This window comes from Argiope bruennichi, chromosome 11 (assembly GCF_947563725.1).
Source record: "Argiope bruennichi chromosome 11, qqArgBrue1.1, whole genome shotgun sequence".
Lineage (NCBI taxonomy): Eukaryota > Metazoa > Arthropoda > Arachnida > Araneae > Araneidae > Argiope > Argiope bruennichi.
The window spans coordinates 70,294,975-70,314,903 of NC_079161.1; the positions used below are offsets into that span (position 1 = coordinate 70,294,975).

The 19,929-nt window shown below is 26.9% G+C and overlaps 1 protein-coding gene across 1 annotated transcript; it reads left to right on the plus strand.

Annotated features, from left to right (window-relative positions):
• The first annotated feature begins 4,396 nt into the window (after positions 1–4,396).
• Positions 4,397–19,737, plus strand: LOC129957331 (EEF1A lysine methyltransferase 2-like). Its single transcript, XM_056069602.1, has 7 exons — positions 4,397–4,844; positions 7,311–7,376; positions 11,894–12,008; positions 12,634–12,738; positions 13,963–14,035; positions 14,157–14,309; positions 18,497–19,737. The coding sequence occupies exons 1-7, from the start codon at positions 4,795–4,797 to the stop codon at positions 18,592–18,594; spliced, it is 660 nt and encodes a 219-aa protein (XP_055925577.1). The 5' UTR covers positions 4,397–4,794; the 3' UTR covers positions 18,595–19,737.
• Positions 19,738–19,929: the final 192 nt, after the last annotated feature.

Genomic DNA, 19,929 nt, shown 5'->3' on the forward strand with positions numbered 1-19,929 from the left:
AATCCTGTATATCCATCACCAGACAAATTCATTTATCACCTCCACAACAATGGAAATCCACAAAATTTGCTATTGATAAACTTAAAACTATACTGAAAACAATATAAATATTTAATAAATTTTATAGATGAAGTTTACAGTACAACAAAATAATATATTAAAAAGTTTTAAATAAATAAATATGACTTCATGCTTTGTTTATATATAGCAACTGATGGTTTGTTTTCATATAACAACTTTATAACACATGCGTTCAATGTATATCAGTTTTTAACGATGATATATAACTCTGAAATTTATGATCAATTACTTATATAGTTCAAAAATATCAACCTCTACCTTGGTAATAGATAAAATTAAATAGATTAAATTAATTTTAAACAAAAAAAATAAATTTCAGTAAAATTTTATAAAATTGAACAAGGTTTTCAAACATTTTTATGGTTCAATCTTACTTTAAAAAAAATCATACTATAATCGATAACGTGCTGATAATAAAATTCTGGATTTCTCTTCATAGCAAAAACGTTTAATAGTTTACCTTAGATAAAATCCAAACATAGTTTTTATTTTCTTCATAATTCTATTTTAATACTGTTCTTGTAAAGAACAAAAGCAACCAATTTCAGTTAAAATATAGGTTACAATCAATGATATTAGATTCTTTATTTGTCTAAGCATTATTAACTTCTCCATATCGAATTCATCAGAAGTAGAGTCAGCAACTGGATCCGAAAAACAGTTCTTCAGAATGTGATCATCGGTTGTCGGATCATCAAAAAATGGCGGGAACAGCTATAATATAGAGTCATTTTCGCCAAAAAAATAGTTTCTCTACAAATTTTAGCGACATGGTCGAATGTGGCACGAATGGTAGCAATAGCGTAACAGTAGCAAAAGTGCCACCGAAAAATTGTCAACCTCAGAAGGCGCCAAATGATTCTATATCAAAGCTAGCCAAATGGCGTAAACCATGGGAAATTTGACAACCGGTTTGGCCTAGAAAGCACCGATTTGACCGCTGAGTAGTTAATAATCATCAGCTGCTGTTTAACTACGGATGGTGAACGAAGTGCTTGTATCAGAAGTTCGGAATTAGGGCATCCTAACGCTGATTGGATACTTATATGACGTCACTAGAAGCTCGGCAACCATAGAAGGTTGGCAAGCTATTCGTGTTGGCTTAGAAAAAGGGTAGCCATTGACCATTTATCACCCTGTCTAGTAGTTATCTAATGTAAAATGGATTACACTTGCAATTGATGTAACGCTCACTTCTACAAAAAAAAAACAATATTTAAATGCCCATTCGTCCATAAGCAATCTTCTCAAGAACGATCTTGTATCTTGTATTTATTGCAAGAAGAAATTTTCTTTAAAAAAGTTGTCCAAACAACTAGTTACTAGTCATAATATTCAAAATAACTTGCCCATTCAGTGCCAAGAAGAAAATTACATTGAAAGATATTTCCAATTGAAGATTACATTTGTGGTACCCACCTATGTGGAAACTATGCAAAAAAAAAAAAAAAAAAAAAAATCTATCCTTTTAAAAGAAGACCTTTGTACAAATAATTGAAATTTCGACCACTCATATTTTTAAACTTGTATGTATCCTGAATGGAATAAATTTAATTGCTAATTTTTTTAATGTATAAAATGAATTGTTTATTATGTAATAAAGTAACAGTAATCTCTTTTTTTTTTAACTTGATATTTAGTAACATTGTCTTTACAATTTGGTTTTTAAATAAAGAAAACTTGTTTATATCTTTTAAGATTTCATTTCCTTTTTTTAAAAATAAACATTAAATATTTGTCTTATGCTTTTTAGAAACATATAACTGCCCTAAATTTGTTCATTGCAAATTTAGGAAATTAGCAGTGTCAAAATTGAATAGTTAAGATTCATCTTTTTTAATTTCTTGTATACAAAGAGAAAATTTTGTAATCATTGAAAAAATTTCAACTTTGGGATTTTGGTGAATTTCCAAGTTTTACACTTTCTGATATCCAGATAACACATTTTTGGAATTATGTCTATCTGTGAACACAATTACATAAAAACTTACTGAGTTATAGAGTTAAGATTTGATAAGTGGTTTCAATACAAAAATTGTAGATTTCTATAAAAAAAAGAGGTTTTATTTATTAATTTAGTTTTTATTTAAATTAATATTTTCACAGAATCAAATTCTTTAGCTTTAAGGACCACCAGAAGAATCTTAACTGGTCTAAAAAAATGTTATCCATAATGCCTAATCATTTGTGTTTAGAAACTGATTGAATTTTGTAATAGCAATGCATTTTGTTAAAAACAAAAGTTTTATAAAAAAAAAAAAATGAAGGAAGATATTAGCCTAATATAAAACTTGTAGAAATCACATATTTTACTTCCTACTTTGTTATAGGAAAAAATTATGGATTGCAGTAATTTAATCATTAAATAATGCTGCTGCCTTCTGTTCAAAGGTTTTTTTTTTTTTTTTTTTTTTTTTTTTTTTTTTTTTTTAATCTTCTATTGGTAAATTTTTGACAAAATATCCACTTTAATCATAACAATAAAACAGGTTGGAGGCACCAAACAAATGTTGTGGGATAGGAAAATACACAAGGGTATATTCCTAAAACCTGGATATTTTACAAAGTAAAAAAAAAAAAAAAATTAGGAAACTTATAGACAATGAAACATCTACAGAGTTTTATTAATATCCTTCAAAAAGTATTTTACAAACATAGAGTGTTTATGAATGATCATTCGAATTTAAACTTGAGGCTGTAAAAATATAATTAAAGTTCTCCCCCCTGAAATTGCAAATGAGTTTTATTTTATTTAGATATCAACTATGACATTTACATTAAATTTAAGAGCAAAAAAGTATATTAAAGTTCATAATCCAGATGAAACCCACCTATCAAATAAACTGCAAGAAAAGGGAATGTGCGCTTACGATAGTGTCAATTACATACAACAATTTCAGCTACAAAGTAATTCACAATCCTTCCTGTTGAAATCTTGTTATAAAAATACCATTGTTGAAAGTAGCATGAATGAATATACTTTCCAAATAATTAACATTATAAAACTTAACTTATCAGCAATGTTTGATAATGTGAAGGGTGAAGAGTTTTTCACAAGATTTTGCTCCAGAAACAATGTTCATAGCCTGTGGTGGTTAAAAATTTTTTATACTCAGTTATCAAAAAATTTCTTTTTAAATTTATAAAAATTATCTGGTAATTTGATTTTTTAATCTAAAAAGAGTTATGCTTGTTTGAGGTTCGAACTGGCAACGTTAGGGATCATAGTCGAGTAACATAACAACTAGACAAAAGTGATCACTCTGATCAGGAGGTTCTGATCTGGATTATGAAGAAACCACAGAAAAATAAACAATTCTATCTTGCATTTTAGTTTCTACTCTTAACTCTTTAGCTTTTTAAAACCCAAATTCAGCGGTTTTTTTTTTTTTTTTTTTTTTTTTTTTTTTTTTTTTTTTTTTTTAATTTCATGTTAAAAAGGGGTTAATATTTTTAAACCACATATTTTATGTAGGATCCCTGCAATGAAATTGCAATTTTGTTATTCCTGTTTCGTGATTTTTATTGTTATAGAATCTAAAAGATTCTCATATTGTTAGTTTTCTTTTCATTAACGTATTGCAATTCTATATATGAATAGTATACATAGTCTAAATATGTGTAAATTACATATTTATATTGTATAGAAATATCATAAATCACAGCATTGGCTGCGTTTGTGAATGTTAACATTTTAATAATAAAAATCGGTAGATACTGAGATATTTTACATCACTGCACATAGCAATATTAAAATCAAGAGTATTCAAAACACAATTTAGAAATTAATTAACATGTTAGGTGGCATTTATTTGAAATATCTAAATATATATATAAAATTAGCATATTCTATTTATTGACCAAATAAATCCTTTGCGAAATGAAGATTGACATATAATTTTTTAATAAAAATTGTTTATATCATTGTTATAGTAATTTATACCATTCTTTTGATATCATTTATTAAGTAAAGATATATTAACCTCTTAACATGAGTAATTCACCAAGCATTACGATTATTCAAAAAAAAAACAAAAACAAATTTCCTGATACCCATTCACTGTGCTATAATAGTATTTTAAAACAAATATTAAAAAAAAAAAAAATCTAAACCATTGCGAATTAATTTGTGTGCCAAAACGGCAGTAACCTGCCAAGAAAAGTAAAACTATGTTTTGGTTTGATTTGAACAGCCAATGAACGTTAAGATACTTAAATGATGTGTGCTTCTGATACAAACGCATGTGTCGGTGAATACGGCCGTTAATCTACTCCAAGAAATGTGGTTTAACTCAGGGATCCTTTACGTATTGTAGAAATGTTTCTATATAACAAAGTTCTTCATCTAGTTTCCACCGTTAATGAAAGTTTCCCCCTTTCGGTGCTCTGTTGGATTAGAAAGTTATCTCTTGATAACGAGTTTTAAATTAAATACCTTTTTATTTGTTGCCATCTATTAATAGAAAATCAAATAATTCTTGATCCCCAAATAAAAAAAAGGATAAACATATTTTAGATTAAAAAATTTTATGAAATATTTGTCACTTATAAACTGAGCCAGCAAAATTAGTAGCAGTGGAATGTCCTCGAATCGAAATGATATATATTTCATCTTGTTCGATTTCATAAGGATTTGTTTGTTTACTTTTAACATGGACAACATGCTGTTTGCGCGTGCAATTTAAATTTATCAGGGGTTTTTTGTGAATTATTATGGAAGAATTAAGTCCTTCTTCAACTTGTGAACTTGGGCAGAAAGAATAGTATGTAGTGTAGATATTTTAATTCTTCAACAAATTGTAATTATCAAATTTTTTATAGTTATTTTAATTTGATATTTTACATAAAAATATGTTACAAATTATTTTATTCGAAAATCCGACTTCATTTTGAAGAACTGTAAATAAAGTAGATGACATGGCATTAAAATATGATGCCTTTCTGAATATTTTATTACCATCAATACTGCTGATTTTTCTTTATATCTTCTTACTGCACTGTATGCATCACAACAGTGTTTCAATTTTGAAACAGAGATTTAAAAATATTTTCTCATGCACTTACTCATAGAAGTATATTTACATATGGTTCAAAAAAATTATAAAACAGATAAGGGAAAATAAAAATCCTCTTTTTTTAAATACCCATTCGAGATGTTAAAAATTTAAATTATTTTTGAATAAAAACAAAAAGATAATTTTATATTTTAAAAATCTAATAAAATTTAGATTGTATTATTGGACTCATTAATAAAAGTGTGCATACAATTAACTGGACGAAATTTTTTCTGAAAACAAAAGGTTATTATCATTTATTCTAATATAGTATTTAGATTAACTTGTGTCAGATAAGAAAGTTAAAGTACATTATTAGTTAGACCCAATTTTTTTTCAAATAATACTACTAATGATGATAGTAAAATTATAAAGTGGAAAAAAAATTGAACAATCCTTGGAATTGGCAGTTTTACCATACAAGCAATAATTAGAAGTTTCAGAATCCACATTTTTCTGAATGCCTGTCACAATGTGGAAGATCATCAAAGTTCATTGATCTCTAAAGGAAGTTGTTGAACTTATCTTGAAATCTAGTATAATTGCAGAATAATAATTGGGCTTTAAAATACATTAGACATTCTATTATAGTCTGAAATTGCTTGCAGCCTCCCTTCCAGGGTTTTGAGGAAAAAACTCTTCAAAAGTGTAATCAGTGAGGATAAAAGGATTGAATTTTATAAAAATCATGCTTAATTTTGTAGTAAATAGATATAACAAAAGAATACAATGAGAAATAATGAAGAATATAAAGTTTTGAGAAATAGTGAAAGAATCAAAAGATGGCAAAACTGAATTAAAGGTTTCAAAATAAAAAATATGGTACTTTTTAAAATATGGGGATGGTTTAGTAATGATACGAGGATCCATGGTTATTAATGTTTAGAAATTATATTTTAAGAATGCTATAATTTGTAAGTATATACATCTGAATAAATGTGATGCATAGTGGTACAAGATATGTGTTTTTAAAAACATTTTCTTGGCATGTTGTTAATACTCAAGTACCGAAATGGTAATAGAAATTTTTATTATTATATTGTTATAAAAAACATAATTAATATATTGTTGAATGACCCATTTAATTTCAAATGATAGCTATAACATTAATCAAATGATATATTCCAATAAGATAATGACCCATAGAATACTTCCAGTATTATAAAATATCTTGTTTAGTATGTTAAAATTCAACTTGAGATATTACCATACATGAATATTTATGAATAGATATTCATGTATAGTATATTAAAAGGAGGTTATTCAAAACATCTGCTTTTGTTACAACAGAGTTGAAAAATGCTGTGTCTGCAGAATAATAGAATGATTGACTCAGTAAAACTTGTGAACTTAATACGGGAGGTTATTTACAATCATAGATGCCAGTGAATGACAATTTGCTATTAAAATGTGTTAATTTCTTTAGAATACTGACTATACGAAAATTTTTATTGAAAATCTCGGCGTTCTTTTGTTTGTGAGTGTTCCAATAAGACGTTTTATTATCATACAATTTTTTTTATGTATGTAATATTTATTTGTCATCAAATGAATGTCTTTGACAAATGGATTGATTTCTATTTTTCTTTTTAAATATTTCAAACATATTTACACTTTTGTAACTTAATGTATATTTATTCTATTTCTCAACAATTTTCTTTATTTCTGTTCCACTTATATTTTGCTGTGTAGCTTTGAAGATAATACTATGAAAGTACTTTATTATTACTTTATTAATGTTCAAATAATACTCAATATTATCTGAGCAAATAAGTAAAATATAATACATTTATTATAAGAATTGCAGTAATGTGTTCTACGTTAACACATGTCAGGGATTGATTTCCATGAATCAAATGCTAATAGTTTCTTTTTTTGCTAATACTTGCCAATGGCATATTGTTAATATACAAGAACCAAATTGGCAATTTTTATTTGAAAAAAAAAATGATACCAATGATACATGATGAAAGAGAAAGGTGATAAAAATTACAAAGGTTTCACTTCTTTATTTAATTTACTCAAAGGCTATTTAGTTATCATTTTTGTATCTATTCATTCTATCAAGTAACATTATTTTTAAAAAATTTATTATGAGCTTATTTATTGATCAATTTATTAAGCTTCTGTTTAAAAAGTGCAATGCAGTGTTTTATATTCTAATTTATTTTCTAGCTGGGATCAGTTTTATTCTGTTGAATTGAAAAATTTTGAAGATCATGGAGATATTGGTGAAATCTGGTAAAATAAAAATTTCCTCTTAAAATCTATGCAACAAGAATTCTCAATCTATAGTATATGTATATATTATTTTGCATCAATCATTACTAGTAGTAGTACATTGCATTATTTTTGGTGCTAGAATTAAAAAAAATTCTATGAGCGTTAAATGACTTTCCTTTTAATTTTTAATATTATATACATATAGATTGGGGGGGGGATTCTTGATACAATGACACTGATCATGTGCCAGACTATGTTTAAGAAAGAGAGCAATTTTTGGATATTTCATATGACAGAAATATCATAAATGAAAAAAAAGATGAGCAAGTTTTTGTTTCAAAAATGTGTATCCAGAAGTATATTTCTGACAGAGTGCTAAAGTTTGGTCTTTCAACTTATCAAATTTTTGCGAAGTTGTTTTTTCAGCTATAATATTAATTAAAAATGAATATAAACATTATTGATTTGTGCTTAAAATTAATGAATGTGAAGTCTGAACATGTTGGCACTGGTTACAATAAAACAGGCTCAATCATTGCATTAATTCTCATCAACTAATTGATTGCAATATTTGCTATTATGTAATAGCATATAGTTATTAGCTAGTGTATTATAGCACTATTATATAGTATAATATTTGTTACAATATATAATTTATTGTATAAAAGCTTTATTTATTATTGACTTTTATGAATTTAATATTTAGATTACAATTACTTCATTTGAAATGCATCTATGTGTCTCAAAAATTAAAGTCAAGAGCTTTATTCTATTTTATGCCTATACAATATGTACAGTGGTGGCCAAAAGTGTGGACATTTTTTGAAAGTTTCATGTTTTTCAACTTTGCGTGCTTGTAGAATATATTAATTTTCACTTAAATACAAATGTTTATATATCAAATTGAAGGTAATTTAATGTAAAATTTAATAACAAAAACAGTATTACAATATCTGTATTACAAAAAAAAGTTATGCTCATTTTAGTAAGATCTATCTTAGATTTGCATTTTTTAAAAGTGATACTTACACAACCAATACTTAGTAGGATAACCCTTTTTTTTAAGACAGCTTCACAGCGTCTTTTCATCGAGTGAACGAGTGTTTGGAATTCATATTTCGTAATCACATGGTGTCAAGAATCAATTATAGATTCAATAAGTTGTCTTTTAATAGAGGAACGTTTTTTTCGTACAAGAATTTTCAAACGTTGCCGCAAATTTTCAATTGGATTGATATTTGGACAGTTTCCTGGCCATGGTAATACATCTATGTCTTTATTTTGAAACCATGCTTTGCATACTTTTGCTGTGTGGCATGGAGCTGAATTCTGCTGAAAAATAAATGGTGATTTGTTGGGGAAGAAATCTCTGATGGAAAGTATCAATTTTGGTTCCAGGACAGTTTCAATGTATTTTTTGGCATTCAGGATGCCATCAATCACTTGAATTCGGCCCACACTATCTGCAGAAATACATGCCCAAATCATGACATTTGTTGTAGTTTTTATAGTTGCTTCAATGCAATCAGGATGAAGTCCTTTACCTACTCTACATCTCACATATTTTCTACCATCACTACCAAAGAGCGATATTTTAGTCTCATCGCTCCAGATTACTTGCTTTCATTGATTTTCTGACCATTTAATGTGTTCTTTTCACTTAACTCGTTTTTTGCGTTGCTTTTGATTTAAATATGGTTTTTTCCTTGGAATTCTAGCTTGTAGTCTAAATCCTGATAACCTTTTTCTTATTGTTCTTGAACTTACTGCAATACCCGCTGCATTCATTTAACATCTAATGGCATCTGATGAAATGTTTCTATCTTGAAGGCATATCCGTTTAATTTTTCTATCGGCAGTAGCACTTGTGCACTTTTTTCGGCCTGATTTGGCCTTATTTTCCACTGATTTCATTTTTCATAATGTAAACAGAACTTTCGTACACCAGAACAAGTCACTGAACCACCAACTTGTCTTGCAATTTCGGCATAAGAGAGGACAATTTCTCTCAATATGACAATTCGGCTTCTTTTTGTAGATGTCCAATCAGTTCTTCTTGTTGGTGACATTGTTTAAAATTAGTTTAATTAGAAAAAAGGACTTAAAATATTCAAAAACAGCAATACTCTATTTAATTGTACTTGTATGCATCATTCCGCAAAATATTTCCACAACAATAACTATTTTACATACCAAATAACCTAAACTATAGTTACAGACATTTGATGGGGTCCTCAGAACAATGTTTGTGATTGGCTAGTACGCTTTTATTGCAAAACACGTCATTATTCAAAACGATTTGTGTTTGTTTGTTCTACTAAAATGAGCGTAACTTTTTTTTGTAATACAGATATTATAATACTGTTTTTTTTTATTAAATTCTACAATAAATTACCTTCAATTTGATATATAAACATTTGTTTTTAAGTAAAAATAATTATATTCTACAAGCACGCAAAGTTGAAAAACATGAAACTTTCAAAAAATATCCACACTTTTGGCCACCACTGTATATAAGCATATTTTAGCAGATGCATGGCTGAGAAAAAGAAACTTTTGAAAAAATTTTTAACTTTGATTTATTTTATCTGGGAGGCATACTATGAACAAGAAAGAAGCGATGACAAGCCTTACCTCTGTTTACATCGAGACACTAGTGTGGAAGAGACAAAGTTTTTTCCCTTCAGTAATTTTATTATGAGATTTTGATACGGATATAACATTAAGGATTTTTATCCCTTCACTCGGTGTGTGGGAACCCACTGAATTCAGCAGTTTTACAGAGCACATGCAGAATTATTTAAATATAAAAAGTGGGAATTGGTGGGAAAGACAGACAGACACATGCACACACACACATACATAAATTTTCTTAAACAAATATTGAACAATTTGACCAGTTCCACCTCTACTTATGTAATACACAAATTTATGCTAATTTGTAAATATTGAATAATTTTATTTTTAGAATGATTTTTATGACAGCAATGGATAGTATATTTATTGCTGTGTTGACATTCAGTTTTATTTATAAAGTTTTTCTGAATCTGTTCTTTTTTTCTTTCTGTTTTCATCTGATTCAACTATATAACATCTTCTGACCATTATTCTTTTTCCTTTGCATCATTCTACCACTTTATTGTAATTTGGTTATATATTTACTTTATTTACTGAACTAAAGTTTTTTTTTTTTTTTTTTTTTCAAATTTCCCTTGAATAAATGTTTATTTTTGTTCTGTGTATGCTAGTATTTATTCTTTTGGATGCACCTCAAATATGAGATGGGAAGTTGGCAAAAAAGTGAGCAGATGTTTGCAGATAGCCAAATCAATAGGTAGCTGAGTTAGAGTGATGACTTCTATTCTAATGTTAAGATGTACTTCCTGTAAGAGAGGATGTATCACGGCTTTTTAAGTCTCCGTTTTCAGTTCCTATGTTATTATCATGACAATTACTATTCAATTTGTTCTAAGTGCTCAGGTGGAGGTTACATCTATTTTATTATAATTTATATTGTGGTGAATAGCATATAAGCCAGTTAACAACTCTTCTATACCAACGATCGTTTTGGCATAATGGTTTAGTTAAACGAATAGGGTACAGGTCCATTTAGACAACAGTTACTTAATACATCACCACTCAACAGCCAAATCGTTTGTCTCACCTCCGACTCACTGGAGGGAGAGTACTGTGGTGAATAGTATATAAGCCAGTTAACAACTCTTCTATACGAACGATCGTTTTGGTATACTGGTTTAGTTACTGGATACTAACCACAAGGTCCCAGGTTCTATCCTAGCACATCACATATCGCTTCAGTATCTATTCTTCCAGGGTTATCTTAGATATGGGAATAAAAAATTATCTTGTAAGTAAGTTCAAGTTTCTTTGACAATACAATAATGGCATGTTATTGATTAATGGACCCATTGCTGATCTTGGGTCATTATCTAAGTGATCATCATTTGTGCATCTCTTATTTTAATTTTATATATGTGTTGACTACAGAATTCAAATTTATTATTCATGATTGGCTGACCTGTTCAGATTATTAAGATGCTTAGACAGAATGAACTTTTTGTGATTATTTATTTCTGTATATCCCGTCAATTGAGTTCAATATAAGAATTAAATTATAGTCTCATAATTTCAGAGCGAATTATGTTGCCACATTGTATTACAATTAAACAAAATGTCTTTATAAATTTTTTTTAGTTTTTATTATTAAGATAAAGTATTCTTATTAGTAGAAGCTTATTTAAATTGGTACTTTCCGGTTCTAATGTTGACCAAAAAGCTCCAAAAAAAAAAAATTTCACGATTTCAATCATCAACTATATAGCATGTGATCCACATATTCAAAAATTTTCATAATAAATAATAATATACCTGAGTATATTTTTATAATTTGGAAAAAAATTTCTTGGGGCTTTTTAGTCATAGTTACAAATGAATTGTTCCATTAAATGTGTATAATGGGCAATTTTTAATACTCTAATTGAAATTTCAGATAAAATTGCTCTATTTTACAACAGGTTTAGGAAGAAAAATCTTGAGCGAATTGTGAAATGGCTGGAAAAAAATAAAGTAGAGAAGTCTGCACCAATTCTTGATATAGGATGTGGGAATGGTATGACATTGATAACTTTGGTAAGTTTATGAAATTCTACTTTTTTTAATTCTTTCTAATTTCTTCTTAGAAAAAGTTTTAAACTAAGTTAAGTGCAAATACTCATACTAGGTCAAATGTTATTCTAGGTTATTAATATAAATTGAAAAAATTAGATACTTTTCTATTAATTGCATATCATTGATGAACTTTAATATTAACTGCTCCCTTTTTGTGAATATTATTTATGAAAATATCTGTTAGTTTACAGATTTTAGAAATTTTTTTTTCAGGGGGGGGGGATTAATCATTTAAAAAAATTACTGGTGTGGTTAATACAAAAATAAACTAAATTAAGAACTTCTTTGAGCTATGATTACAATTATGATTAGTAACATCCTTTTTTTTTTTTTTTTTTTTTTTTTTTTACTTCTATGCATGTATATTTACCCTAAACATAATCAATGAATCAGAAAGGAAAAAATCAAATTATTATTATTAATAATTATTGCCTTTACTAAATATTAAATACTCTGAATTCTAATGAATATTGTTCATAGAAATGATAGTTATTTCTGTCAATGACATTCAGCCTTATTAGATTTCTCTACATTGCTAAATTTAATGAAAATGGCAACTGACTTTTATAAATTCATTTTTATATAGGCTAGATCTGGGTTTGAAGACTTAACTGGTGTGGATTATTCAGAAAAAGCCATACAGTTAGCTCAAAAGATTGCTGAAAGTGAAAATGTGAAAGCAAACCTGGAAGTAAGTAAATGAAGTAATCAAACAAGATATTTTTTTATTTCAGTCTTCATGATAATGTGTACACAATCTCTTAAATACTTTTTTAAACTTCACATTGTTATACAAGCATACATTTTTTTAACTTTATGCTGTCATTTTTCCTTAAGTTTTTTATTTATGTCCCTCTTCTAGTATTATGTGCAAGCAGATAACTAATATTGTATTATGATGTTCATACAAAAAATTTTTAAATGTCACTATTTGTAAAAAATAGATTCTTTTACACAATATAATTTTTATCCAATGAAGTTTTTTATTTAACAAAATTTTCTATTGAATCTTGACTTTAAATATCGTTTACATATTATTCAATTTCCATAATTTAAAAAATAATTTCTATATCGCATTTCAATATTGATTTGTATTTCAATTTTTAGAAAAGTGGGAAAAATTTTATGATAAATGTGTTTGTAATAAACCTATACAAAGCAGGACTGCAAAAGTTTTTATAGTTTAGAATCAATTTTTAAGTTAATAAACAACATGATAATTTTTAGGGGAGGGGGGGGTTTATAACTTAATTTACAAGTTTTTGTTTAACACGTTTCTTTTCTATAAGTTTTTAAGTGGAACAAAGTTGCTTCATGAAATAGAGATACAATTGTATTTATAAATAACTTGATTAATTAAAATCTTTATTATTTATAATGTCCTCAGTATCAGCAAAAGTATATTTGCAAAACTTGATGTACATGGTCTTTGATTCTCTCTATCAGTAATTTAAGGAGGAAACCAGAGATGTTTCATGTCATTACGGTACTTTTTTGCTGATTGTATTTTAAATAATTTAGTGAAATAATGCAAAATGTGTAATATCAAATTCTACAGACCTAAATTATTGAAATACACAAAATAAAAGTAATATTACTTTTTTATAAAATTCATCAAATAAATAAAAAAAAATAGTAAAAAAAAATCAAAAATACAACTTTTAGCTATATTGCTTATCTTTGGATTATGCTAGCATTTTTAATATATTATCAGTTTTTTAAACAAATATGTGTGTTTATAATAGTAACCATTATATAACTGCAATTTTATTATGTATATATTCTCAATAATATTGTATTTTTTTAATTATTAAAAGTTAGGAAAGCTACATTTTTGTATTATAATGTGGCTTTTTAAAAAATATATAGTGCAATTTTTAAACCATAAATAATTTTTTATTTTGTCTGTTAACAGGCGTTGGACTTTCTAAGCCCTAGCGATCCAAGCACACTGAATTCAAAAAATTTTCAAGTTATAATTGATAAAGGTAAAAATAGCAATCAAAGTATAAATAATTCAGAGATAATCAGCTCTACATTAGATATTTCTAAATACATTTTTTAAGAATATAATAAATGAAATAAAGCTACACTTTTTATTCATTCTAGGAACATATGATGCAATATGTCTAGATATTGAACATGTAGAAGAAAAAAGAAGACAGTATATACAACAAATTCTTAATTTGTTATCCTCAAATGGATACTTTATTCTCTTTTCATGTAATTGGACAAAAGATGAACTTCAGCAACATTTCAAAGGTAAGCAGCTTTCTTCTTTTTTCCAAACATGACATTTTACCAGTGGGAATGAAGTTTTAAGCTCTTTTAGAATAAAATTTGATTATCCTTGGAATCAATGTAAATCTGCATTAAAATTTTGTTTAATATGCTGGAAGGTGTTTATGAACAAAAAAGATGGGAGTAGAAAGATAACAAGATTGTGTGCTGTGTACAGATTTTACATATGGCACAAAAGTGTAAGAATCCCAAATTCATAGGTTGTCATATAATTATGCCGAAAGCCTTTCAAATGAGGCGGGGGAGAACAAAGGTTTGACAGCCTTTTATTATCAAATTTCGGCACTGAAAAGAATTTATGATTTTTTTTTTCCCCTCTCTCACCTTTTATTTTAGCCATTCAGGAAATATTTGGTATCAAGAGAAGTAACCACTTGCAGTTTTGAGCTTAAGGGGAAAAATTGTTAGTACTTTGTGAAGATACCCATTGTATTTTTGTGATGTCTGTCTCAACATTCCTTTGTTTTTGTTAGTTGTTATATCAGGATGGTGAGTATCATTTCCAACAGGTGAGGATGACAGAACATTCATAAAACTGAAAAATAAATAATTACTGGTGTGACTGGCTTAAAAAAATTAACTTAAACATGAGAAGAAAGACATTTATTGAAGATTTATTAGACAAACTAATACATTTATTGAAGAAAGTATGAAAAAGATTGGTGTCAGTGAAAAAGTCTTTAGAAAAATTTGCAAGTCATCCTTTGCAATTACTTTATTTATTGTGATAAAAAAAAGGATTTTATGTATTAGTGGCCATATAAAAACAGAGCCACATGGAGAAAGTGTTTATAAAAAACTGCAAACTCTTATTTTCCTAGCAATTTTTTTTTATTCCAAATAAATCATCATTTTTAGCAGCAACAATTACAAATTTTGCTCCTGTGCCATTTAATGCTCCCTTTTTTGTGACGGAATTTTTAATGTGAAATTCCTAATTTGGCTGTTATTATTCCTACATTATTGGGTACATAATTTGCCATTTTCAGTGGCTCCAATTTTGTTGAATATTAACAAAGCCTTATCTGAATTGGAAAGGAAAAGTTAAATCATTTGTTATTAAGTAAAAATTATGCATCCTGTAAAAAATTTAAATGTTGCATAAACATTTTTACAAGACATTTTTAAAAATTTACATATAAATTTTTCATTGAATACAGATGAAGCAATAATAACAGGAGAATGCATTTAGCATTAGCAATTTATTTTTCCCCTTCCTGTAAATAGACTTGTGGTGAAACATCTCGTTTTTCTTTTAAATATTGTAACAATAAATTCGAAAAACATGTGCAAGAAAATTCTCTCTTTAAAAAAAAATAATGAAGTTTCCTGGAAAAATCTCATTTCTAATGGACTCTCGCAAAGTTACGAGTAGAACAAAGCATGACATTGGAAAAAGAATCAGGAAAGAATTTTGGACATTGATGGTGATTCATATCCACAATGCCAAAAAATGTTAATTTCCTAATGACTGTTGGCTTAATTAGCGATATATTTAATGATACAAAATGACTTATTGAGATATGTTCCATATTAAATTCTAAGTATGTTTCTCCAATTAAGTGTTGTTTCATATCATTGACTATGATGTTGCAATATTGAAATGACAGGATAGTTAACCGAGAATCGTTTGTGAATTCCCGAAGATTGTGAAAAATCAGGGAAATTTATTATAAAACTGGTAATTTTTATCGAATATGATAATTCTTCAGTAATTTTCCATAAGTAGAATGAAAAATCTTTGGCAACTAATGAGAATCAAGCATTTATTAATACTCAAAAACAGTGACCATCCGTGTTTCTGCCCTTGCACCAGGCTACTGAAGATTTAACCCATTAAAAAGCCCTTTTTTTCCAAGTCATGACATATTAAAATATTTTTAGCATTAAGATTGGCTTTAGGAAATTGGCTCATTAAGCTTATTAGATAAATTTTGTTTGATTAATGAATTAATTTTGTTAATTAATAATTAAGTAACAAATCAAGACATACCAATTTTTTTGAGATAAGGAACTGAAGCATCTAAGTTTCTGTCTTATTGAAAAATTTCTCAGAGCTTATGCCAGTCTGCATAATTTCTTAAAAAGACTGATGAATTTGGTGGGAAGCATACTTCCCATGGCCCTTAATTTACCTTTCTGAGGGATCAAAATTTTGTGTATATTATAGTGTCAATGCTATATATATATATATATATTGAGCATTAAATTTTATTTTACATTGATTTTAGTTAAAATAGTTGAAAAATTTTTCAAATTCAGTTAAGAACATATTGTGCAATAATTAAAGAAAATAAAATAAAGCAATACCATTCTGAGGATGTTAGATGCCTCTGAAAAAAGTCAGTGTAAATTCTTAAAAGACTGGAAAAAATTGGTGAAATTTAAAAGCAGAAATGATGGCCACCCTGAATAAGCATGTTATACTTAATTGAAGCTTTGGCTCTTTTATTTATATATCCCTCAGTAATAATGATGATTCTGTATTTTTCTATAATATGTCTGTCTATAAGCAGAGAAATGTTAATTCAGGAGATAGATCACAAATGAGAGTAATACTAAAGAAGTTAACAAAAAATATAACTCAAGTTGGAAAGAGAAGAAAAGATAAAATGATCAAAAATTGTTTTACTGTTAAAGGAAAATTCATAAATTCTATTTTTATATTACAATCTTTACATCTGTTAAAAAAAATATGAATGCATGCTTCAACTTAAACAGTTACCATAAATGTTCCTGTTCATAAATGTTCTTTAGAACAGAGAATTAACTGTCAGTTTTTATCTTCTTTTTTTTTAAATAATTTTTAAGAAGAATTGATATTATGAATGAATGGAATCATATGGATTTCATTAAATATTTGCTGGTGCAGAAACTTAATCTGTCATATTAAATGGCCCTATTGATTATACAAAAATTCTTCTTTTATATGCAAAGTTAAGAGAGTCGTTTCAAACTCTGCTGATATTTATATATATAAAAAGAATCTCTACTTTTATTGAACTGCATTTATTGTCTGATTCAGTTGTTAGAGTGCAAGAGATTACACTTAAAAGGCAACAAAAGATGCCAATTTTTTTATTTATTTATTTATACCAAATGTTACATAACAAGCTAAACATAAAAAACAAGCTAAATATTTTTTATATAAAAAATGTTAAAGATGCTTGTTCACTTGAAATTTACTAATATCAAATTTATTGAAAATTGCTATCTTTTGATGATTCTGGTAACTTATTCTTTTTTTAGACATTTAGTAGTGTAAATTATTCACTATGGAAAAATATAAGAGTCTCAGTAAGATAATGAAAGCTATAATTAGCTATTTTCATAGTCAAGTTGTCAGACTTTTTATTTTTGCAAAACTGTTCAAATAATTCATTTTTATAAACAATATTTTTATAACATTTTTAATTCTCCACTTTTTTTTGTATTTTTAATTTTATTTAATTAATCAAATGGGTTTTTTTTATTATTATTATTTCTCAGTGTTTGATACAATTTATTACTTCTGAAATTCAACTATTTTTTTTTCCAAGTCTGTTTTCTAAATAAAAAAATAAATTGAATCATATAACTGTAAAATAGAAAATTAAAGAATAACTGTTAATAGAAATTAAAGAGATAGTTTAAGGATTTTTAAAATACTTTTTCCTTTAAGTTGTTATAAAAAAACTAAATTTTGATTTTTACAACTGGTTGTTTTCAACAAAATAAAAAGAAAAGAATAAGAATCCTTTTTGTTATTGCAGATTTACATTTTGCAGGCTTATTGTTGTCAAATACTTTAATCTGATGTACTTTCATATTTCAATTTCTTGTTTATAGAATATTCTTTTTTGTTTTATATTTTAATCATTATTTTTGTTTAATATTTCTTAGTATAACTAATATAATAGATTAGTTCCATATGTGTTTGTAATAAATGAAACTATATATTAAAATCAATATTTTCTGCTTATGAATCTTAATATATGAAATTTCAAGAAAATATTCAAGTAGTAAAATATTCTAAAATGTATTTCGTTTTTCATTTGCAATATACATATTGAAATAGCATAATATTAAGAACCAAAGTATTGAAATTTGTTCATTGAAATGATAATTTATTTGATGTAAGAAAATGAATCTTATAATTTTATTTGCAGATTTTTGTTTGCACGATGAAATTGATATCCCCACCATAAGCTTTGGAGGTAAAACTGGCCGAACTGTTACAGCACTCATAATGAAAAAAAGTCCATAAATAGCATAAAACCATAGGTGTCTAATTTGGTGAAGTGAAATAAATGGTAAAAGTGTAGTTTAGTGTGCCCCTTGTCGTGCCAAGGATGCCAAAAAAGATGGCAGTCAAAATAAACAAACATTTCTGAAAAACAGTTATAATTATTACTTTCTGCATTAAAATTATGAACTTACTGATAAGTATTGTAATTTTTATTTTAATCTGAGATTTATTTTTAAAAATTTTTAATCTTTGGGATCATTATTGCTGCTTATCTTAACAATTTTGAAATGAAGTTTTTCAAACTGGTTGTACCAGTTTGTTGTATAAAGATCAAAATTCAGTTCTTTCAGCATCTGAAGAAGGCACCAGGCAGAATTTTTTAACATAAAGGAAAAAAACATCCTAGGGCTTTGCTAGCAGAGGGTATGGGAACCTAGTAGCTTCACTAGCACATTGAACATAAGGACTGTGTCGATAACAGGAACAGTACATACAAACAAACAACCTTTCCTAACTTCATCAACAGCATAAATGTATATTCCACTCACTCTTCATCAGTTCTGCAGCTTCAAAATACTTCCTGCCATCCCATTCACCAGACATCCATTCTTGCATAATTATTGATATAACAAATTATCAAGGGAACGATCAAAGCACAAAAAGAATTATAATTGTAAGGAATTTCATTGCAATAGATTTTTAAAGTAAAAATTCAGATGATATTTTAAAGCACATACCGACACTTAAAAATTGCAAAAAAATAAATATTTTCTGTTTGTATTCAAATTAAAAATAAAATTGCAGTGCCTTATTAGAAGTAAAACAACTTTTAATTATAATACAAAACTACATTAAAATCTTTAATCGATATATTATTTTAACATTTTTCATAAAATAATTGTAGTTTATGTACAACTCAACCATTGCAAAAAGTAGTAAATAAAACAGCACTAGGATTGCTATATTGCCAACAAACTCAGGAGGCATACTAAACTACACTTCAATCAAATAATTTTGTATAAAACAAAATCCTTTATATCTGTGATATCAAAAAAGAAACAAAGTCTTTAAATGGCTCAAAATTCACATACCTAAAATTAACTGAATTATATATATGGTCGGTTTTTGGTTTTATATTTTTAATCTCCTCATTTTTTTTTTTTTTTTTTTTTTTTTGTCTAGAATTGGAGTCTAAACAATCTATTAGAAGTAAAAAAAATTATGAAATTGTACATTTTTACAGCTTTTGTAATAAAACTTTTCTAACATGTAGTGCTTTTCCTTTGCTTTGAAAATCTCTTAAAACTTTGATTATAGTGTTCTTCTTATTTTATTAACATGATAAAATAAATA

Coding starts and splice junctions, on each gene's coding strand:
- LOC129957331 (XM_056069602.1), top strand. CDS start 4,795: ATGGAAGAATTAAGTCCTTCTTCAACTTGTGAACTTGGGCAGAAAGAA. Junction 14,036..14,156: donor TCAAGTTATAATTGATAAAG/GTAAAAATAGCA, acceptor TATTCATTCTAG/GAACATATGATGCAATATGT. Junction 14,310..18,496: donor ACTTCAGCAACATTTCAAAG/GTAAGCAGCTTT, acceptor TTTTATTTGCAG/ATTTTTGTTTGCACGATGAA.